The sequence below is a fragment of the Argopecten irradians genome, chromosome 1 (genome assembly GCF_041381155.1).
Source record: "Argopecten irradians isolate NY chromosome 1, Ai_NY, whole genome shotgun sequence".
NCBI classification, from domain to species: Eukaryota; Metazoa; Mollusca; class Bivalvia; order Pectinida; family Pectinidae; genus Argopecten; species Argopecten irradians.
In genome coordinates, this window is record NC_091134.1 from 67,391,497 (window position 1) to 67,407,457 (window position 15,961).

Below are 15,961 nucleotides of genomic sequence, written 5' to 3' on the forward strand. Positions count from 1 at the left end.
ACCTGTTGTAGTGTACACTATATAGATATAACTTTCAGTATCTTATGTTTCTTGTACTTTTATTTTATCCAACATAAATATGCTTTTGTGCTGTACAGTTCTCTGATTCTCTACGTGTGAATATCATTCAATAGTTTTCACTGCAGTGGAACTGGTTACAAGAATTTATACTTTATAAATAAAGTGTTGTGTTTTTAACAATAGACAAAATATTAATTTATTTCATTACAATGCTTACCTTGAACTCTATTTTGTGGCTTGTGTAAATGTCATCCTGATAATCAACAGACCAATTTTCAAGGACATGTAAGTAGTTGTTTTGCTGTGTTGTGTTTTGTCAGCATTGTGCATGTTTAAGTTCATCTTAATGGATATTTCAGTTCCTGATTTTATTTTTTGTTGAAAATATGAAAATTATTTGATTTTTATCCCTCAATTTTGATTTCATGATTTGAAGGCAGAAATAATTGCATACGTAGATTGAAATATATGCATGTGATATGGTATTGATAATAAGTGTATGGTACATGTGATATGGTATTGATAATAAGTGTATGATACATGTGATATGGTATTGATAATAAGTGTATTGTACGTATGATATGGTATTGATAATAAGTGTATGGTACATGTGATATGGTATTGATAATAAGTGTATGGTACGTGTGATATGGTATTGATAATAAGTGTATGGTACCTGTGATATGGTATTGATAATAAGTGTATGGTACGTGTGATATGGTATTGATAATAAGTGTATGGTACATGTGATATGGTATTGATAATAAGTGTATGGTACATGTGATATGGTATTGATAATAAGTGTATGGTACATGTGATATGGTATTGATAATAAGTGTATGGTACATGTGATATGGTATTGATAATAAGTGTATGGTACATGTGATATGGTATTGATAATAAGTGTATGGTACATGTGATATGGTATTGATAATAAGTGTATGGTACGTGTGATATGGTATTGATGATAAGTGTATGGTACATGTGATATGGTATTGATAATAAGTGTATGGTACGTGTGATATGGTATTGATAATAAGTGTATGGTACGTGTGATATGGTATTGATAATAAGTGTATGGTACGTGTGATATGGTATTGATAATAAGTGTATGGTACGTGTGATATGGTATTGATAATAAGTGTATGGTACGTGTGATATGGTATTGATAATAAGTGTGTATGGTACATGTGATATGGTATTGATAATAAGTGTATGGTACATGTGATATGGTATTGATAATAAGTGTATGGTACATGTGATATGGTATTGATAATAAGTGTATGGTACATGTGATATGGTATTGATAATAAGTGTATGGTACATGTGATATGGTATTGATAATAAGTGTATGGTACGTGTGATATGGTATTTATAATAAGTGTATGGTACGTGTGATATTGTATTGATAATAAGTGTATGGTACGTGTGATATGGTATTGATAATAAGTGTATGGTACATGTGATATGGTATTGATAATAAGTGTATGGTACATGTGATATGGTATTGATAATAAGTGTATGGTACGTGTGATATGGTATTTATAATAAGTGTATGGTACGTGTGATATTGTATTGATAATAAGTGTATGGTACGTGTGATATGGTATTGATAATAAGTGTATGGTACATGTGATATGGTATTGATAATAAGTGTATGGTACATGTGATATGGTATTGATAATAAGTGTATGGTACATGTGATATGGTATTGATAATAAGTGTATGGTACATGTGATATGGTATTGATAATAAGTGTATGGTACGTGTGATATGGTATTTATAATAAGTGTATGGTACGTGTGATATTGTATTGATAATAAGTGTATGGTACGTGTGATATGGTATTGATAATAAGTGTATGGTACATGTGATATGGTATTGATAATAAGTGTATGGTACATGTGATATGGTATTGATAATAAGTGTATGGTACGTGTGATATGGTATTTATAATAAGTGTATGGTACGTGTGATATTGTATTGATAATAAGTGTATGGTACGTGTGATATGGTATTGATAATAAGTGTATGGTACATGTGATATGGTATTGATAATAAGTGTATGGTACATGTGATATGGTATTGATAATAAGTGTATGGTACATGTGATATGGTATTGATAATAAGTGTACATGCATTAATGGTTTCACACTTCAATTCTTCAAGTTTTGTGATAGAATGTAAACATAATTTTAGACTATCGTTTAATAATGTGTTCCCAGTAATCAAGTGTTACTGCTGTACTGTCGCAACTGAGAATGACGCAAATTTATAAACCCCTACCGCTAAACTGCTCACTTGTAACAAAGTATTGTTTGAATGTACCATGTAGCCTTGTACTATTTACTGACCACCAATGTCGCCAACACATATATGATGCTACAATCAGGCCTCTCATCCAGCTACATTTGATAGAAATTATTACAAATATTTTTTATTATTTCCTACAGCCTATCTAAATAGAATCAAATATCTTAAATAGATTTATAGTAGTCATGTCTAGGCTGTGGTAAAGCAGTCTTTAACCGATGAAAAGCTGGTCATTTTCACTTTGACTGAAAACTTTAAAATATAAATTTTGAAACTGAATGCTATCTAAATGAGAACAATAGACCAAACTGGTCTATGTGTGTAATGAAATTGGATTATATACATGTATATCAATACAAAAGTGATGTGTGTCATGTGTAAATCATTCACTTCTTTCATGCTTGTAATTTCTCAGTTCACACTTTAGAATATCTCCTTGCTATATATAGAATGACATAAGGATGACCAAAATTCTGTGACGTTCTCGGTTAATACAACATTGTTACATAGACAGTGTGGCATATGAAATACATGTTCCACAACGTTGAATTTTGTGGGAATATGGTGGCTGAAATGTCAAGTACTCTGTTAATGAGCTTAACCATCAACCTTCTATCACCAGCGCGATGATGTGGATGATAACGATGATGAAATTCACAGTCTTCCATGATACAAATGTATATATATCTCCAATTGAAAAATACCGGATTGCCAAGATCATTGGTTTGACACAATATTTTTTGAAAAAATTGACCATTTCCATGGCTTTGGAAGGCCTATGTATCACATCATAATCACAGTACCACGATAATATTCCCTGTGGATGAGAGGCCCGAATGAAGCATTAGTATAGATGTACCTGTTAGGCTTTGGCGACACCAGTGATCTAAAAATCAGGGATGAAAATGTTCAGCCTTTTTGACTTTCAGAAAATAGGTTCCTGGTATATGTAATTCCATATAATTTCCCCTCAAAACATAAATTTCAGCCTTTTTCAGATTTTTCAATTTTCATCTCTGAAAAATAGAACACCGCTACACGATACACTCAAAAAATACTTCGATATAAGTGAGCGGCTGAGCGATAGGGGTATACAAAATGTATATGCTTGCATTGTTCTCAGTTGCGAAAGCAGTAATAAGAAAGCCTTGACTGACTTGACAGGCGCGTAGCTGAAGTATGTTTGATGTGTAAGCACTGTTTGGAGGGGAGCGGTGCAGGCACAAGAAATAGTTTTGAAGGGGGTCCGGGGTCTCGCCTGGAAGATATGGAATTTACCCCCATCTACTTAGTAAGAAAATCTATTCGTAATTTAGAATTAGCAAACTTTAGATCACCGGTCATGTTTTTGTCTCCAGTAGAGGCAACATCTTTATTTCTTACCCTCATTGTTCATGCTTTGATTCCATCTTTCAAACTTTCCACCAGAGAAGCTTGTTTACGGGAACGTATGAGTGCACAAAATACATATCCACATATAGTGACCATCACCACATCAAAACTCAAACACTAAGGATGTTTTCTATTAAATGATCTATAGTCCATGACTTCCAAACCTGAAATGCCTAAACAAAGTTTCTCTCAAGCAATATATTTCATTAATCTTGATTTAATACATCCTAAAATTAATTGACCTACACTATCCCTTTACTGCTGATACCGATCCAATTCTTTTAAATTTTAAAGACTGTCACACACACACGTACTTATTCTAAAAGGAGTTTCACAGAAACTCCACAGCTACAGTACTGACCATTTTATACAAAACTTCCATCGAATACTGGAATTTCCCGACTTTAATACACATACAAATGATGTGCATGCACAGGCTTTTGTGCTTACATGGAAGCTACGCGCCTACAGAGGATTGTACATGTCGTCTTCAGTGATGTTGTTGCACAGTTCCCATATACTGTATTCACAAACATAAATCATGCCCTTCCTCTTGTATCAACATGTGTGAGAAATGTAGTAGGCTGATCTGTTAAATCCTTCTTGTGTACAACTTTAAAAACATAGATTTAGTTAATAGTATTAAAATGGATATATTTATATTTTTTTGATTGGAAACTAACAAATGCCACTAATTAAGGCCAAAACAAAAAAGGAGAAACGTTTTAGTGCTGTTTTAACAAATATTTTAGGATTTTCAGATTTTGTTTGCTTTGAAGTAGATGGCTTTAAATCTAAGACAAAAACATTTACCATGAGTTTTAACATAAAACGCTGCTAAATACTTATCAGTTACAGCTATTAACTTTCCAGGAGTGAGTCTCAGAAAAATTTTCCTTTTTATACAGTGATACAGTTGGCAGTTATTCAACATCAAATATTTTTTTTATGTAATTGGTGTCTTTGTTATGATAGTTCCTTGTTTAAAAACTGTTTCAGCGATGCTATAATTATCTACGTCGGTCATCGTTGTCAGAAAATTTTATGGTAGAGTTTCATAATTTCTCGTTTGCTCAGGCGATGTCATCATTTCTACTTACATGCAATGTAACATAATTTCATTTAAAAAATTGATGTCACTGTTTTTGGGTATGCAAAAAAATTGTGGATTTTTAGGTCATCTGACCCGAAGGGTCAGGATGACCTATAGTCGTCATGTTTCGTCCGTCGTCGTCCGCCGTCCGCTGTGCGCCGTCCGCCGTGCGCCGTGCGCCGTCCGCCGTGCGTTAACTTTTCACATTTTGAACTTCTTCTCAAGTTCTACCAGTGCGATTTGGCTGAAACTGGCATCAAATGATCCTGACATGGTACCGACAAAGTGTTGTTAGTTTTCGGGTCGATCCGAAATCCAAGATGGCCGCCACAGCCGCCATCTTGAAAACACATTTTGAACTTCTTCTCAAGTTCTACCAGTGCGATTTGGCTGAAACTTGCATCAAATGATCCTGACATGGTCCCGACAAAGTGTTGTTATTTTTCGGGTCGATCCGAAATCCAAGATGGCCGCCACAGCCGCCATCTTGAAAACACATTTTGAACTTCTCCTCAAGTTCTACAGGTGGGATTTGACTGAAACTTGCATGAAATGATCCTGACATGGTCCTGATAAAGTGTTGTTATTTTTTCGGATCAATCCGAAATCCAAGATGGCCGCCACAGCCGCCATCTTGAAAACACATTTTGAACTTCTTCTCAAGTTCTACCAGTGCGATTTGGCTGAAACTTGCATCAAATGATCCTGACATGGTCCCGACAAAGTGTTGTTATTTTTCGGGTCGATCCCAAATCCAAGATGGCCGCCACAGCCGCCATCTTGAAAACACATTTTGAACTTCTCCTCAAGTTCTACAGGTGGGATTTGACTGAAACTTGCATGAAATGATCCTGATATGGTCCTGATAAAGTGTTGTTATTTTTCGGGTCGATCCGAAATCCAAGATGGCCGCCACAGCCGCCATCTTGAAAACACATTTTGAACTTCTCCTCAAGTTCTACAGGTGGGATGTGACTGAAACTTGCATGAAATGATCCTGACATGGTCCTGATAAAGTGTTGTTATTTTTCGGATCAATCCAAAATCCAAGATGGCCGCCACAGCCGCCATCTTGAAAACACATTTTGAACCTCTTCTCAAGTTCTACCGGTGCGATTTGACTGAAACTTACATGAAATGATCCTGACATGGTCCTGATAAAGTGTTGTTATTTTTCGGATCGATCCGAAATCCAAGATGGCCGCCACAGCCGCCATCTTGAAAACACATTTTGAACTTCTCCTCAAGTTCTACAGGTGGGATTTGACTGAAATTTGCATGAAATGATCCTGATATGGTCCTGATAAAGTGTTGTTATTTTTCGGGTCGATCCGAAATCCAAGATGGCTGCCACAGCCGCCATCTTGAAAACACATTTTGAACTTCTCCTCAAGTTCTACAGGTGGGATGTGACTGAAACTTGCATGAAATGATCCTGACATGGTCCTGATAAAGTGTTGTTATTTTTCGGATCAATCCAAAATCCAAGATGGCCGCCACAGCCGCCATCTTGAAAACACATTTTGAACCTCTTCTCAAGTTCTACCAGTGCGATTTGACTGAAACTTACATGAAATGATCCTGACATGGTCCTGATAAAGTGTTGTTATTTTTCGGATCGATCCGAAATCCAAGATGGCCGCCACAGCCGCCATCTTGAAAACACATTTTGAACTTCTTCTCAAATTCTACCGGTGGGATTTGGCTGAAACTTGCATGAAATGATCCTGACATGGTCCCGACAAAGTATTGTTACATCTCTGGTTGATCACAAATCGAAGATGGCTACCATGACACTATATCTAATTAATTTCTTATATGTTAAGGCCCTTGGGCCTCTTGTTTGAAATAAAATTTGTTGAAAGAAATTGAAAATGATCCTGATTTGGTCCTGACAAAGTGACAACATATATAATTAATTTTACTATTGCAAAGGTAGTCAGATGACCGTTAAGGCCCTTTGGGCCTCTTGTTAAAAAAGTTAGCAAACTACGGTAACTTTTTTTCCATCACCCAATGCAAATTAAAAAAAGAGTGACATCAATGTGGATAAATATTTTTTCAGACTACTGGACAAAATAAGATATTTTTAATGAACGATTCCTTTGATTTATCAAGAGATTATTTTTCTAAATTAATATGCAACATCAATGTCTCTATTTTTACAGAGGTATGAAAAAATGAATCGCCTAATCACAAAGTCAGATTTTGTATGAAAACAAAGAAAAGGAAATTTTTATAAAGGTTGAAGTCCAACAGGTTGTTTAATACCGTTATATTTTCATTTACACTTTTATATCCTTTTCTTATTGATTTTTTTAAAAAGTTAAAAAGTATTTGATATTAAATATTTGAAACAGTAAAGTCAATAATAACTAAGGTACACAATAGAGTTGTTTGATGAATCAGTGATATGAAGGCCATCCAAACAGATCTTCCTAGATCTTGTCAGTCAAGCTAAGGACTTCCTAGATCTTGTCAGTCAAGCTTAGGACTTCCTAGATCTTGTCAGTCAAGCTTAGGACTTCCTAGATCTTGTCAGTCAAGCTTAGGACTTCCTAGATCTTGTCAGTCAAGCTAAGGACTTCCTAGATCTTGTCAGTCAAGCTAAGGACTTCCTAGATCTTGTCAGTCAAGCTTAGGACTTCCTAGATCTTGTCAGTCAAGCTAAGGACTTCCTAGATCTTGTCAGTCAAGCTAAGGACTTCCTAGATCTTGTCAGTCAAGCTAAGGACTTCCTAGATCTTGTCAGTCAAGCTAAGGACTTCCTAGATCTTGTCAGTCAAGCTAAGGACTTCCTAGATCTTGTCAGTCAAGCTAAGGACTTCCTAGATCTTGTCAGTCAAGCTAAGGACTTCCTAGATCTTGTCAGTCAAGCTAAGGACTTCCTAGATCTTGTCAGTCAAGCTAAGGACTTCCTAGATCTTGTCAGTCAAGCTAAGGACTTCCTAGATCTTGTCAGTCAAGCTAAGGACTTCCTAGATCTTGTCAGTCAAGAACCAAAACTATAATCTCTTCGTTATTATTTGTTCCAGATGAATGAGATCAAGGCGTCTGAGATCATTGATATCTATGAGCACAAGCTACAGTCTTTACAGGTAAGATCTAAAGGCAAACAAATGGAATACTCCCAATACCCGGTAATACCTTACCAAATGTTCTCTGTAATAGGACAGAATTATCAATTCATCTTTGTTATTGGCCAAACATACAAACTTAAAGCTATAGATAATTCTAGATATTGTTTTACTAATATCAAGATAGTTCATGTTCTTTCTAGAATATTCAAATAGCCTAAACATGTGCGTTGAATTTTTGATTACTACTAGCAGCTGAATGGTTGGATGTGTTTGATGTGATGATCAGACTGATACCTGTCCTACCATGCTGATCTACTATGTGTTTGTGTAGATGTGTGTTTATAATTCACCCTTTATTTACTATGATATTATTTGGTGTGATGTTTATCAGACTAAAGAAGACCAGCTCCAGGATCTGTTGGATGCCAAGGCTCTAGCTTTATCTCAGGCCGACCGACTCATCGCTCAGTACAGGTCTCGACGAGGTCAATACGAGGCAGAGGTGAGTAACTCATCGCTCAGTACAGGTCTTGACGAGGTCAATACGAGGCAGAGGTGAGTAACTCATCACTCAGTACAGGTCTCGACGAGGTCAATACGAGGCAGAGGTGAGTAAATCATCACTCAGTACAGGTCTCGACGAGGTCAATACGAGGCAGAGGTGAGTAACTCATCACTCAGTACAGGTCTCGACGAGGTCAATACGAGGCAGAGGTGAGTAAATCATCGCTCAGTACAGGTCTCGACGAGGTCAATACGAGGCAGAGGCGAGTAACTCATCGCTCAGTACAGGTCTCGACGAGGTCAATACGAGGCAGAGGTGAGTAACTCATCCCTCAGTACAGGTCTTGATGAGGTCAATACGAGGCAGAGGTGAGTAACTCATCGCTCAGTACAGGTCTCGACGAGGTCAATACGAGGCAGAGGTGAGTAACTCATCACTCAGTACAGGTCTCGACGAGGTCAATACGAGGCAGAGGTGGGTAACTCATCGCTCAGTACAGGTCTCGACAAGGTCAATACGAGGCAGAGGTGAGTAACTCATCGCTCAGTACAGGTCTCGATGAGGTCAATACGAGGCAGAGGTGAGTAACTCATTGCTCAGTACAGGTCTCGACGAGGTCAATACGAGGCAGAGGTGAGTAACTCATCACGCAGTACAGGTCTCGACTAGGTTAATACGAGGCAGAGGTGAGTACATCAACACTCAGTACAGGTCTCGACGAGGTCAATACGAGGCAGAGGTGAGTAACTCATCACTCAGTACAGGTCTCGACGAGGTCAATACGAGGCAGAGGTGAGTAACTCATCACTCAGTACAGGTCTCGACGAGGTCAATACGAGGCAGAGGTGAGTAACTCATCACTCAGTACAGGTCTCGAGGAGGTCAATACGAGGCAGAGGTGAGTAACTCATCGCTCAGTACAGGTCTCAAAGAGGTCAATACGAGGCAGAGGTGAGTAACTCATCACGCAGTACAGGTCTCGACGAGGTCAATACGAGGCAGAGGTGAGTACACCATCACTCAGTACAGGTCTCGATGAGGTCAATAGGAGGCAGAGGTGAGTAACTCATAGCTCAGTACAGGTCTCGACGAGGTCAATACGAGGCAGAGGTGAGTAACTCATCACGCAGTACAGGTCTCGACTAGGTTAATACGAGGCAGAGGTGAGTACATCAACACTCAGTACAGGTCTCGACGAGGTCAATACGAGGCAGAGGTGAGTAACTCATCACTCAGTACAGGTCTCGACGAGGTCAATACGAGGCAGAGGTGAGTAACTCATCACTCAGTACAGGTCTCGACGAGGTCAATACGAGGCAGAGGTGAGTAACTCATCACTCAGTACAGGTCTCGAGGAGGTCAATACGAGGCAGAGGTGAGTAACTCATCGCTCAGTACAGGTCTCAAAGAGGTCAATACGAGGCAGAGGTGAGTAACTCATCACGCAGTACAGGTCTCGACGAGGTCAATACGAGGCAGAGGTGAGTACACCATCACTCAGTACAGGTCTCGATGAGGTCAATAGGAGGCAGAGGTGAGTAACTCATAGCTCAGTACAGGTCTCGACGAGGTCAATAGGAGGCAGAGGTGAGTAACTCATCGCTCAGTATAGGTCTCGACACGGTCAATACGAGGCAGAGGTGAGTAACTCATCGCTCAGTACAGGTCTAGACGAGGTCAATACGAGGCAGAGGTGAGTAACTCATCACTCAGTACAGGTCTCGACGAGGTCAATACGAGGCAGAGGTGAGTAAGTCATCGCTCAGTACAGGTTTCGACGAGGTCAATACGAGGCAGAGGTGAGTAACTCATCATTCAGTACAGGTCTCGACGAGGTCAATACGAGGCAGAGGTGAGTAAATCATCGCTCAGTACAGGTCTCGATGAGGTCAATACGAGGCAGAGGTGAGTAACTCATCGCTCAGTACAGGTCTCGACGAGGTCAATACGAGGCAGAGGTAAGTAACTCATCACTCAGTACAGGTCTTGATGAGGTCAATACGAGGCAGAGGTGAGTAACTCATCGCTCAGTACAGGTCTCGACGAGGTCAATACGAGGCAGAGGTGAGTAACTCATCGCTCAGTACAGGTCTCGACGAGGTCAATACGAGGCAGAGGTGGGTAACTCATCGCTCAGTACAGGTCTCGACGAGGTCAATACGAGGCAGAGGTGAGTAACTCATCACTCAGTACAGGTATCGACGAGGTCAATACGAGGCAGAGGTGAGTAACTCATCGCTCAGTACAGGTCTCGACGAGGTCAATACGAGGCAGAGGTGAGTAACTCATCGCTCAGTACAGGTCTCGATGAGGTCAATACGAGGCAGAGGTGAGTAACTCATCGCTCAGTACAGGTCTCGACGAGGTCAATACGAGGCAGAGGTAAGTAACTCATCACTCAGTACAGGTCTTGATGAGGTCAATACGAGGCAGAGGTGAGTAACTCATCGCTCAGTACAGGTCTCGACGAGGTCAATACGAGGCAGAGGTGAGTAACTCATCGCTCAGTACAGGTCTCGACGAGGTCAATACGAGGCAGAGGTGGGTAACTCATCGCTCAGTACAGGTCTCGACGAGGTCAATACGAGGCAGAGGTGAGTAACTCATCACTCAGTACAGGTATCGACGAGGTCAATACGAGGCAGAGGTGAGTAACTCATCGCTCAGTACAGGTCTCGACGAGGTCAATACGAGGCAGAGGTGAGTAACTCATAACGCAGTACAGGTCTCGACTAGGTTAACACGAGGCAGAGGTGAGTACATCAACACTCAGTACAGGTCTCGACGAGGTCAATACGAGGCAGAGGTGAGTATCTCATCACTCAGTACAGGTCTCGACGAGGTCAATACGAGGCAGAGGTGAGTAACTCATCACTCAGTACAGGTCTCAAAGAGGTCAATACGAGGCAGAGATGAGTAACTCATCACGCAGTACAGGTCTCGACAAGGTCAATACGAGGCAGAGGTGAGTACACCATCACTCAGTACAGGTCTTGATGAGTCAATAGGAGGCAGAGGTGAGTAACTCATCGCTCAGTACAGGTCTCGACGAGGTCAATACGAGGCAGAGGTGAGTAACTCATCGCTCAGTACAGGTCTCGATGAGGTCAATACGAGGCAGAGGTGAGTAACTCATTGCTCAGTACAGGTCTCGACGAGGTCAATACGAGGCAGAGGTGAGTAACTCATAACGCAGTACAGGTCTCGACTAGGTTAACACGAGGCAGAGGTGAGTACATCAACACTCAGTACAGGTCTCGACGAGGTCAATACGAGGCAGAGGTGAGTATCTCATCACTCAGTACAGGTCTCGACGAGGTCAATACGAGGCAGAGGTGAGTAACTCATCACTCAGTACAGGTCTCAAAGAGGTCAATACGAGGCAGAGATGAGTAACTCATCACGCAGTACAGGTCTCGACAAGGTCAATACGAGGCAGAGGTGAGTACACCATCACTCAGTACAGGTCTTGATGAGTCAATAGGAGGCAGAGGTGAGTAACTCATCGCTCAGTACAGGTCTCGACGAGGTCAATAGGAGGCAGAGGTGAGTAACTCATCGCTCAGTACAGGTCTCGATGAGGTCAATATGAGGCAGAGGTGAGTAACTCATCGCTCAGTACAGGTCTCGACTCGATCAATACGAGGCAGAGGTGAGTAACTCATCGCTCAGTACAGGTCTTGACGAGGTCAATATGAGGCAGAGGTGAGTAACTCATCACTCAGTACAGGTCTCGATGAGGTCAATACGAGGCAGAGGTGAGTAAATCATCGCTCAGTACAGGTCATGACGAGGTCAATACGAGGCAGAGGTGAGTAACTCATCACTCAGTACAGGTCTCGACGAGGTCAATACGAGGCAGAGGTGAGTAACTCATCACTCAGTACAGGTCTCGACGAGGTCAATACGAGGCAGAGGTGAGTAACTCATCGCTCAGTACAGGTCACGACGAGGTCAATACGAGGCAGAGGTGGGTAACTCATCGCTCAGTACAGGTCTCGAGGAGGTCAATACGAGGCAGAGGTGAGTAACTCATCGCTCAGTACAGGTCTCAAAGAGGTCAATACGAGGCAGAGGTGAGTAACTCATCACTCAGTACAGGTCTTGACGAGGTCAATAGGGCAATGCTGGCCTTTATATTTAAGCATTAAACTGTCTTCTACTAGAACTTTGCAGACTGTCTGCATAATGCATGCTGCAAAACTCTGGCATCTATATAGACCATAGATTCCTTAGGAAGACAGTTACTTACAGTTGATATTACCATGTCAGCAATAGTGATGTCATAATGGTCACGTTTTGGGTGTCAGTTATACCCCCATAGACTTCATATTGCCTTGGTGTGTTTATATAGTAGAAGTGGTAAGAGAATGTAAACTTTAATGCATAATTAAATGTGGAAAATTGTTTTAACTTTTTTCTTGCTATGTAATCATCTAATTATTTACTACACATTTCTACGGTTGTGCTGCTGAATAACTACACATTATTAACAGACTTGATATAAAACTTTGTGCTGATATTGTAGGCACACAAGATGAGGTCTATGGTTCAGGATTCAGAGAAGAGAAGTGAACAGTATCGAGATCAGCTGAACGAGGTGGTACTCCGAGGTGAACACCTTCAGAATGAACTAGAACAGGTCAACCAGGAAAAACAAAAGTAAGGAACATCTCTAAACAATGCAAAGCTGTCTGATTTGTTGTGCTATTCAATTTCTTGACAATTATAAAGCAAGGTAAACATGTTGCAATTGTGTTTGTACTAGTTTTTTTATTTTTATGTCTCCGCCATGAAATGGAGGGACACATATGACATGCCTGTTTTGTTATTTCCCTTCCTGTTACTAGAGATATCAACCTTTGGTGATTAAAGTTCAGTAGATTCATATCTCAAAAGTAGTAGTATTTCTCATTGTGTGGTGTTTCATGAACAAATTTGAATAGAGGACTATAAATTATTTAGGAAAATGCCATTTGATTATACCGGAATAGACAGGTATCTAGGTTAGACATGAGCTGGGTTGGACTAGTTATTCTCGCACCTCGGACTGGGAAATCTCACATGATACCTGGTGCTAGATTTTTCTACCTCGTCCGATCTGTCTGGTACCTTTACATGATTTTTTGCGGAATTTTACGCCATTCATGTAACAGTCCACGCATGTGACGTCATACTCTCGAATCGATGACGTCACACGCCTCAGATAATCATTTTTATTATAAATATGTACATTTGGTCACTTACCATGCATTATTTAGTTGTTCTTTTTTGGGCATTTCAAATCGCTTTTCGTCCGTCTGTCTGTTAACAATTCTTGTTAATCGCTATTTCTCAGAAAGTGCTGAAGGGATCTTTCTCAAATTTCATATGTAGGTTCCCCTAGGGCCCCAGTTATGCATATTGCATTTTGGGACCAATCATTGAACAAGATGGCCAACAGGTAGCCATCTTGGATTTTGATTATTGAAGTTTGTTAGTGTTATTATCTCAGAAATTACTGAAAGGATCTTTCTCAAATTTCATTTGTAGTAATATGTAGTAAACATATGTAGATCATTCTTTGGTGGACGCCAAGATCCCTCTGGGATCTCTTGTTATCCCTCGCCCAACGAAGTTGGTGGGGGATATACAAATGGGTTCCGTCCGTCCGTCTGTCCGTCCGTCTGTCCGTCCGTACGAATGGTTTCCGGAGCATAACTCTAAAACCAGTAGAGATGTTTCCATGAAACTTCATACACACATTGGTCTTATGGTCTAGTTGTGCCTTTTGCTATTTTTAGGTTTTCATTTTTTGCACTTTTTCCGTAACCATGGAAACATTGCTGAAAATATCATATTTTTGTACCAGGTTCGTTTTCGCAGCATAACTGGAAAACCAGAATATTTCCACGAAACTTCATAGACACATTGTTCTTATGGTCTAGTAGTGCCTTTTGCTATTTTAAGGTTTTCACTTTTTGTACTTTTTTCTGTAACCATGGAAACATTGCTGAAAATGGCAGATTTTTGTGTAAGAATCGTTTCCGGAGCACAACTCTAAAACCAGCAGAGATATTTCCATGAAACTTCATAGACACATTGTTCTTATGGTCTAGTAGTGCCTTTTGCTATTTTTAGGTTTTCATTTTTTGCACTTTTTCCGTAACCATGGAAACATTGCTGAAAATATCATATTTTTGTACCAGGTTCGTTTCCGCAGCATAACTGGAAAACCGGTTGAGATATATGCACGGAACTCCATATGCACATTAGTCTTATGGTCTAGTAGTGCCTTTTGCTATTTTAAGGTTTTCACTTTTTGTACTTTTTTCTGTAACCATGGAAACATTGCTGAAAATGGCAGATTTTTGTGTAAGAATCGTTTCCGGAGCACAACTCTAAAGCCAGCAGAGATATTTCCATGAAACTTCATAGACACATTGTTCTTATGGTTTAGTAGTGCCTTTTGCTATTTGTAGGCTTTCACTTTTTGTGCTTTTTTCTGTAACCATAGAAACATTGCTGAAAATATCATATTTTTGTAGCAGGTTCATTTCCGGAGCATAACTATAAAACCAGCAGAGATATTTCCACTTCATAGACACATTCATTTTATGGTCTAGTAGTGCCTTTTGCTATTTTAAGGTTTTCACTTTTTGTACTTTTTCTGTAACCATGGAAACATTGCTGAAAATGGCAGATTTTTGTGTAAGAATCGTTTCCGGAGCACAACTCTAAAACCAGCAGAGATATTTCCATGAAACTTCATAGACACATTGTTCTTATGGTCTAGTAGTGCCTTTTGCTATTTTTAGGTTTTCATTTTTTGCACTTTTTCCGTAACCATGGAAACATTTCTGAAAATATCATATTTTTGTACCAGGTTCGTTTCCGCAACATAACTGGAAAACCGGTTGAGATATATACACGGAACTCCATAGGCACATTAGCCTTATGGTCTAGTAGTGCCTTTTGCTATTTTAAGGTTTTCACTTTTTGTACTTTTTTCTGTAACCATGGAAACATTGCTGAAAATGGCAGATTTTTGTGTAAGAATCGTTTCCGGAGCACAACTCTAAAACCAGCAGAGATATTTCCATGAAACTTCATAGACACATTGTTCTTATGGTCTAGTAGTGCCTTTTGCTATTTGTAGGTTTTCACTTTTTGTGCTTTTTTCTGTAACCATTGAAACATTGCTGAAAATATCATATTTTTGTAGCAGGTTCATTTCCGCATTATAACTCTAAAACCAGCAGAGATATTTCCACTTCATAGACCAATTCATTTTATGGTCTAGTAGTACCTTTTGCTATTTTTAGGTTTTCATTTTTTGCACTTTTTCCTGTTTTTTTTCTCATACACATAAGTCTCCACAATCACACTTACTTCAGCTTTGATATCTCCATTGGCGGGGGATCTGAATGACTATGTCCTTGTTAATTATGAAAACAGCATGTACCAATTGATCATCTCTTTTCTTTGAGATAACAGAACTATAGTTTTATGCGAGATGACAAAAATTGAAGCGCAGATGAAATGGTTAATCGGCTTTGAACCAGGAGGCCCAAGACG

The 15,961-nt window shown here is 39.7% G+C and overlaps 1 protein-coding gene across 2 annotated transcripts in view; it reads left to right on the top strand.

The window, feature by feature from the left end:
* LOC138306110 (protein CIP2A homolog L-like) overlaps positions 1 to 15,961 on the top strand; it is a 66,511-nt gene that overhangs the window by 39,349 nt on the left and 11,201 nt on the right. Inside the window, exons 16-19 of one of the 2 annotated variants that reach the window (XM_069246474.1) lie at positions 289 to 306; positions 7,855 to 7,917; positions 8,291 to 8,401; positions 12,933 to 13,066. In XM_069246474.1, coding sequence (XP_069102575.1) covers positions 289 to 306; positions 7,855 to 7,917; positions 8,291 to 8,401; positions 12,933 to 13,066 — 326 coding nt within the window. The remainder of the gene's footprint in view (positions 1 to 288; positions 307 to 7,854; positions 7,918 to 8,290; positions 8,402 to 12,932; positions 13,067 to 15,961) is intronic. The other variant, XM_069246480.1, reaches the window with a different exon arrangement.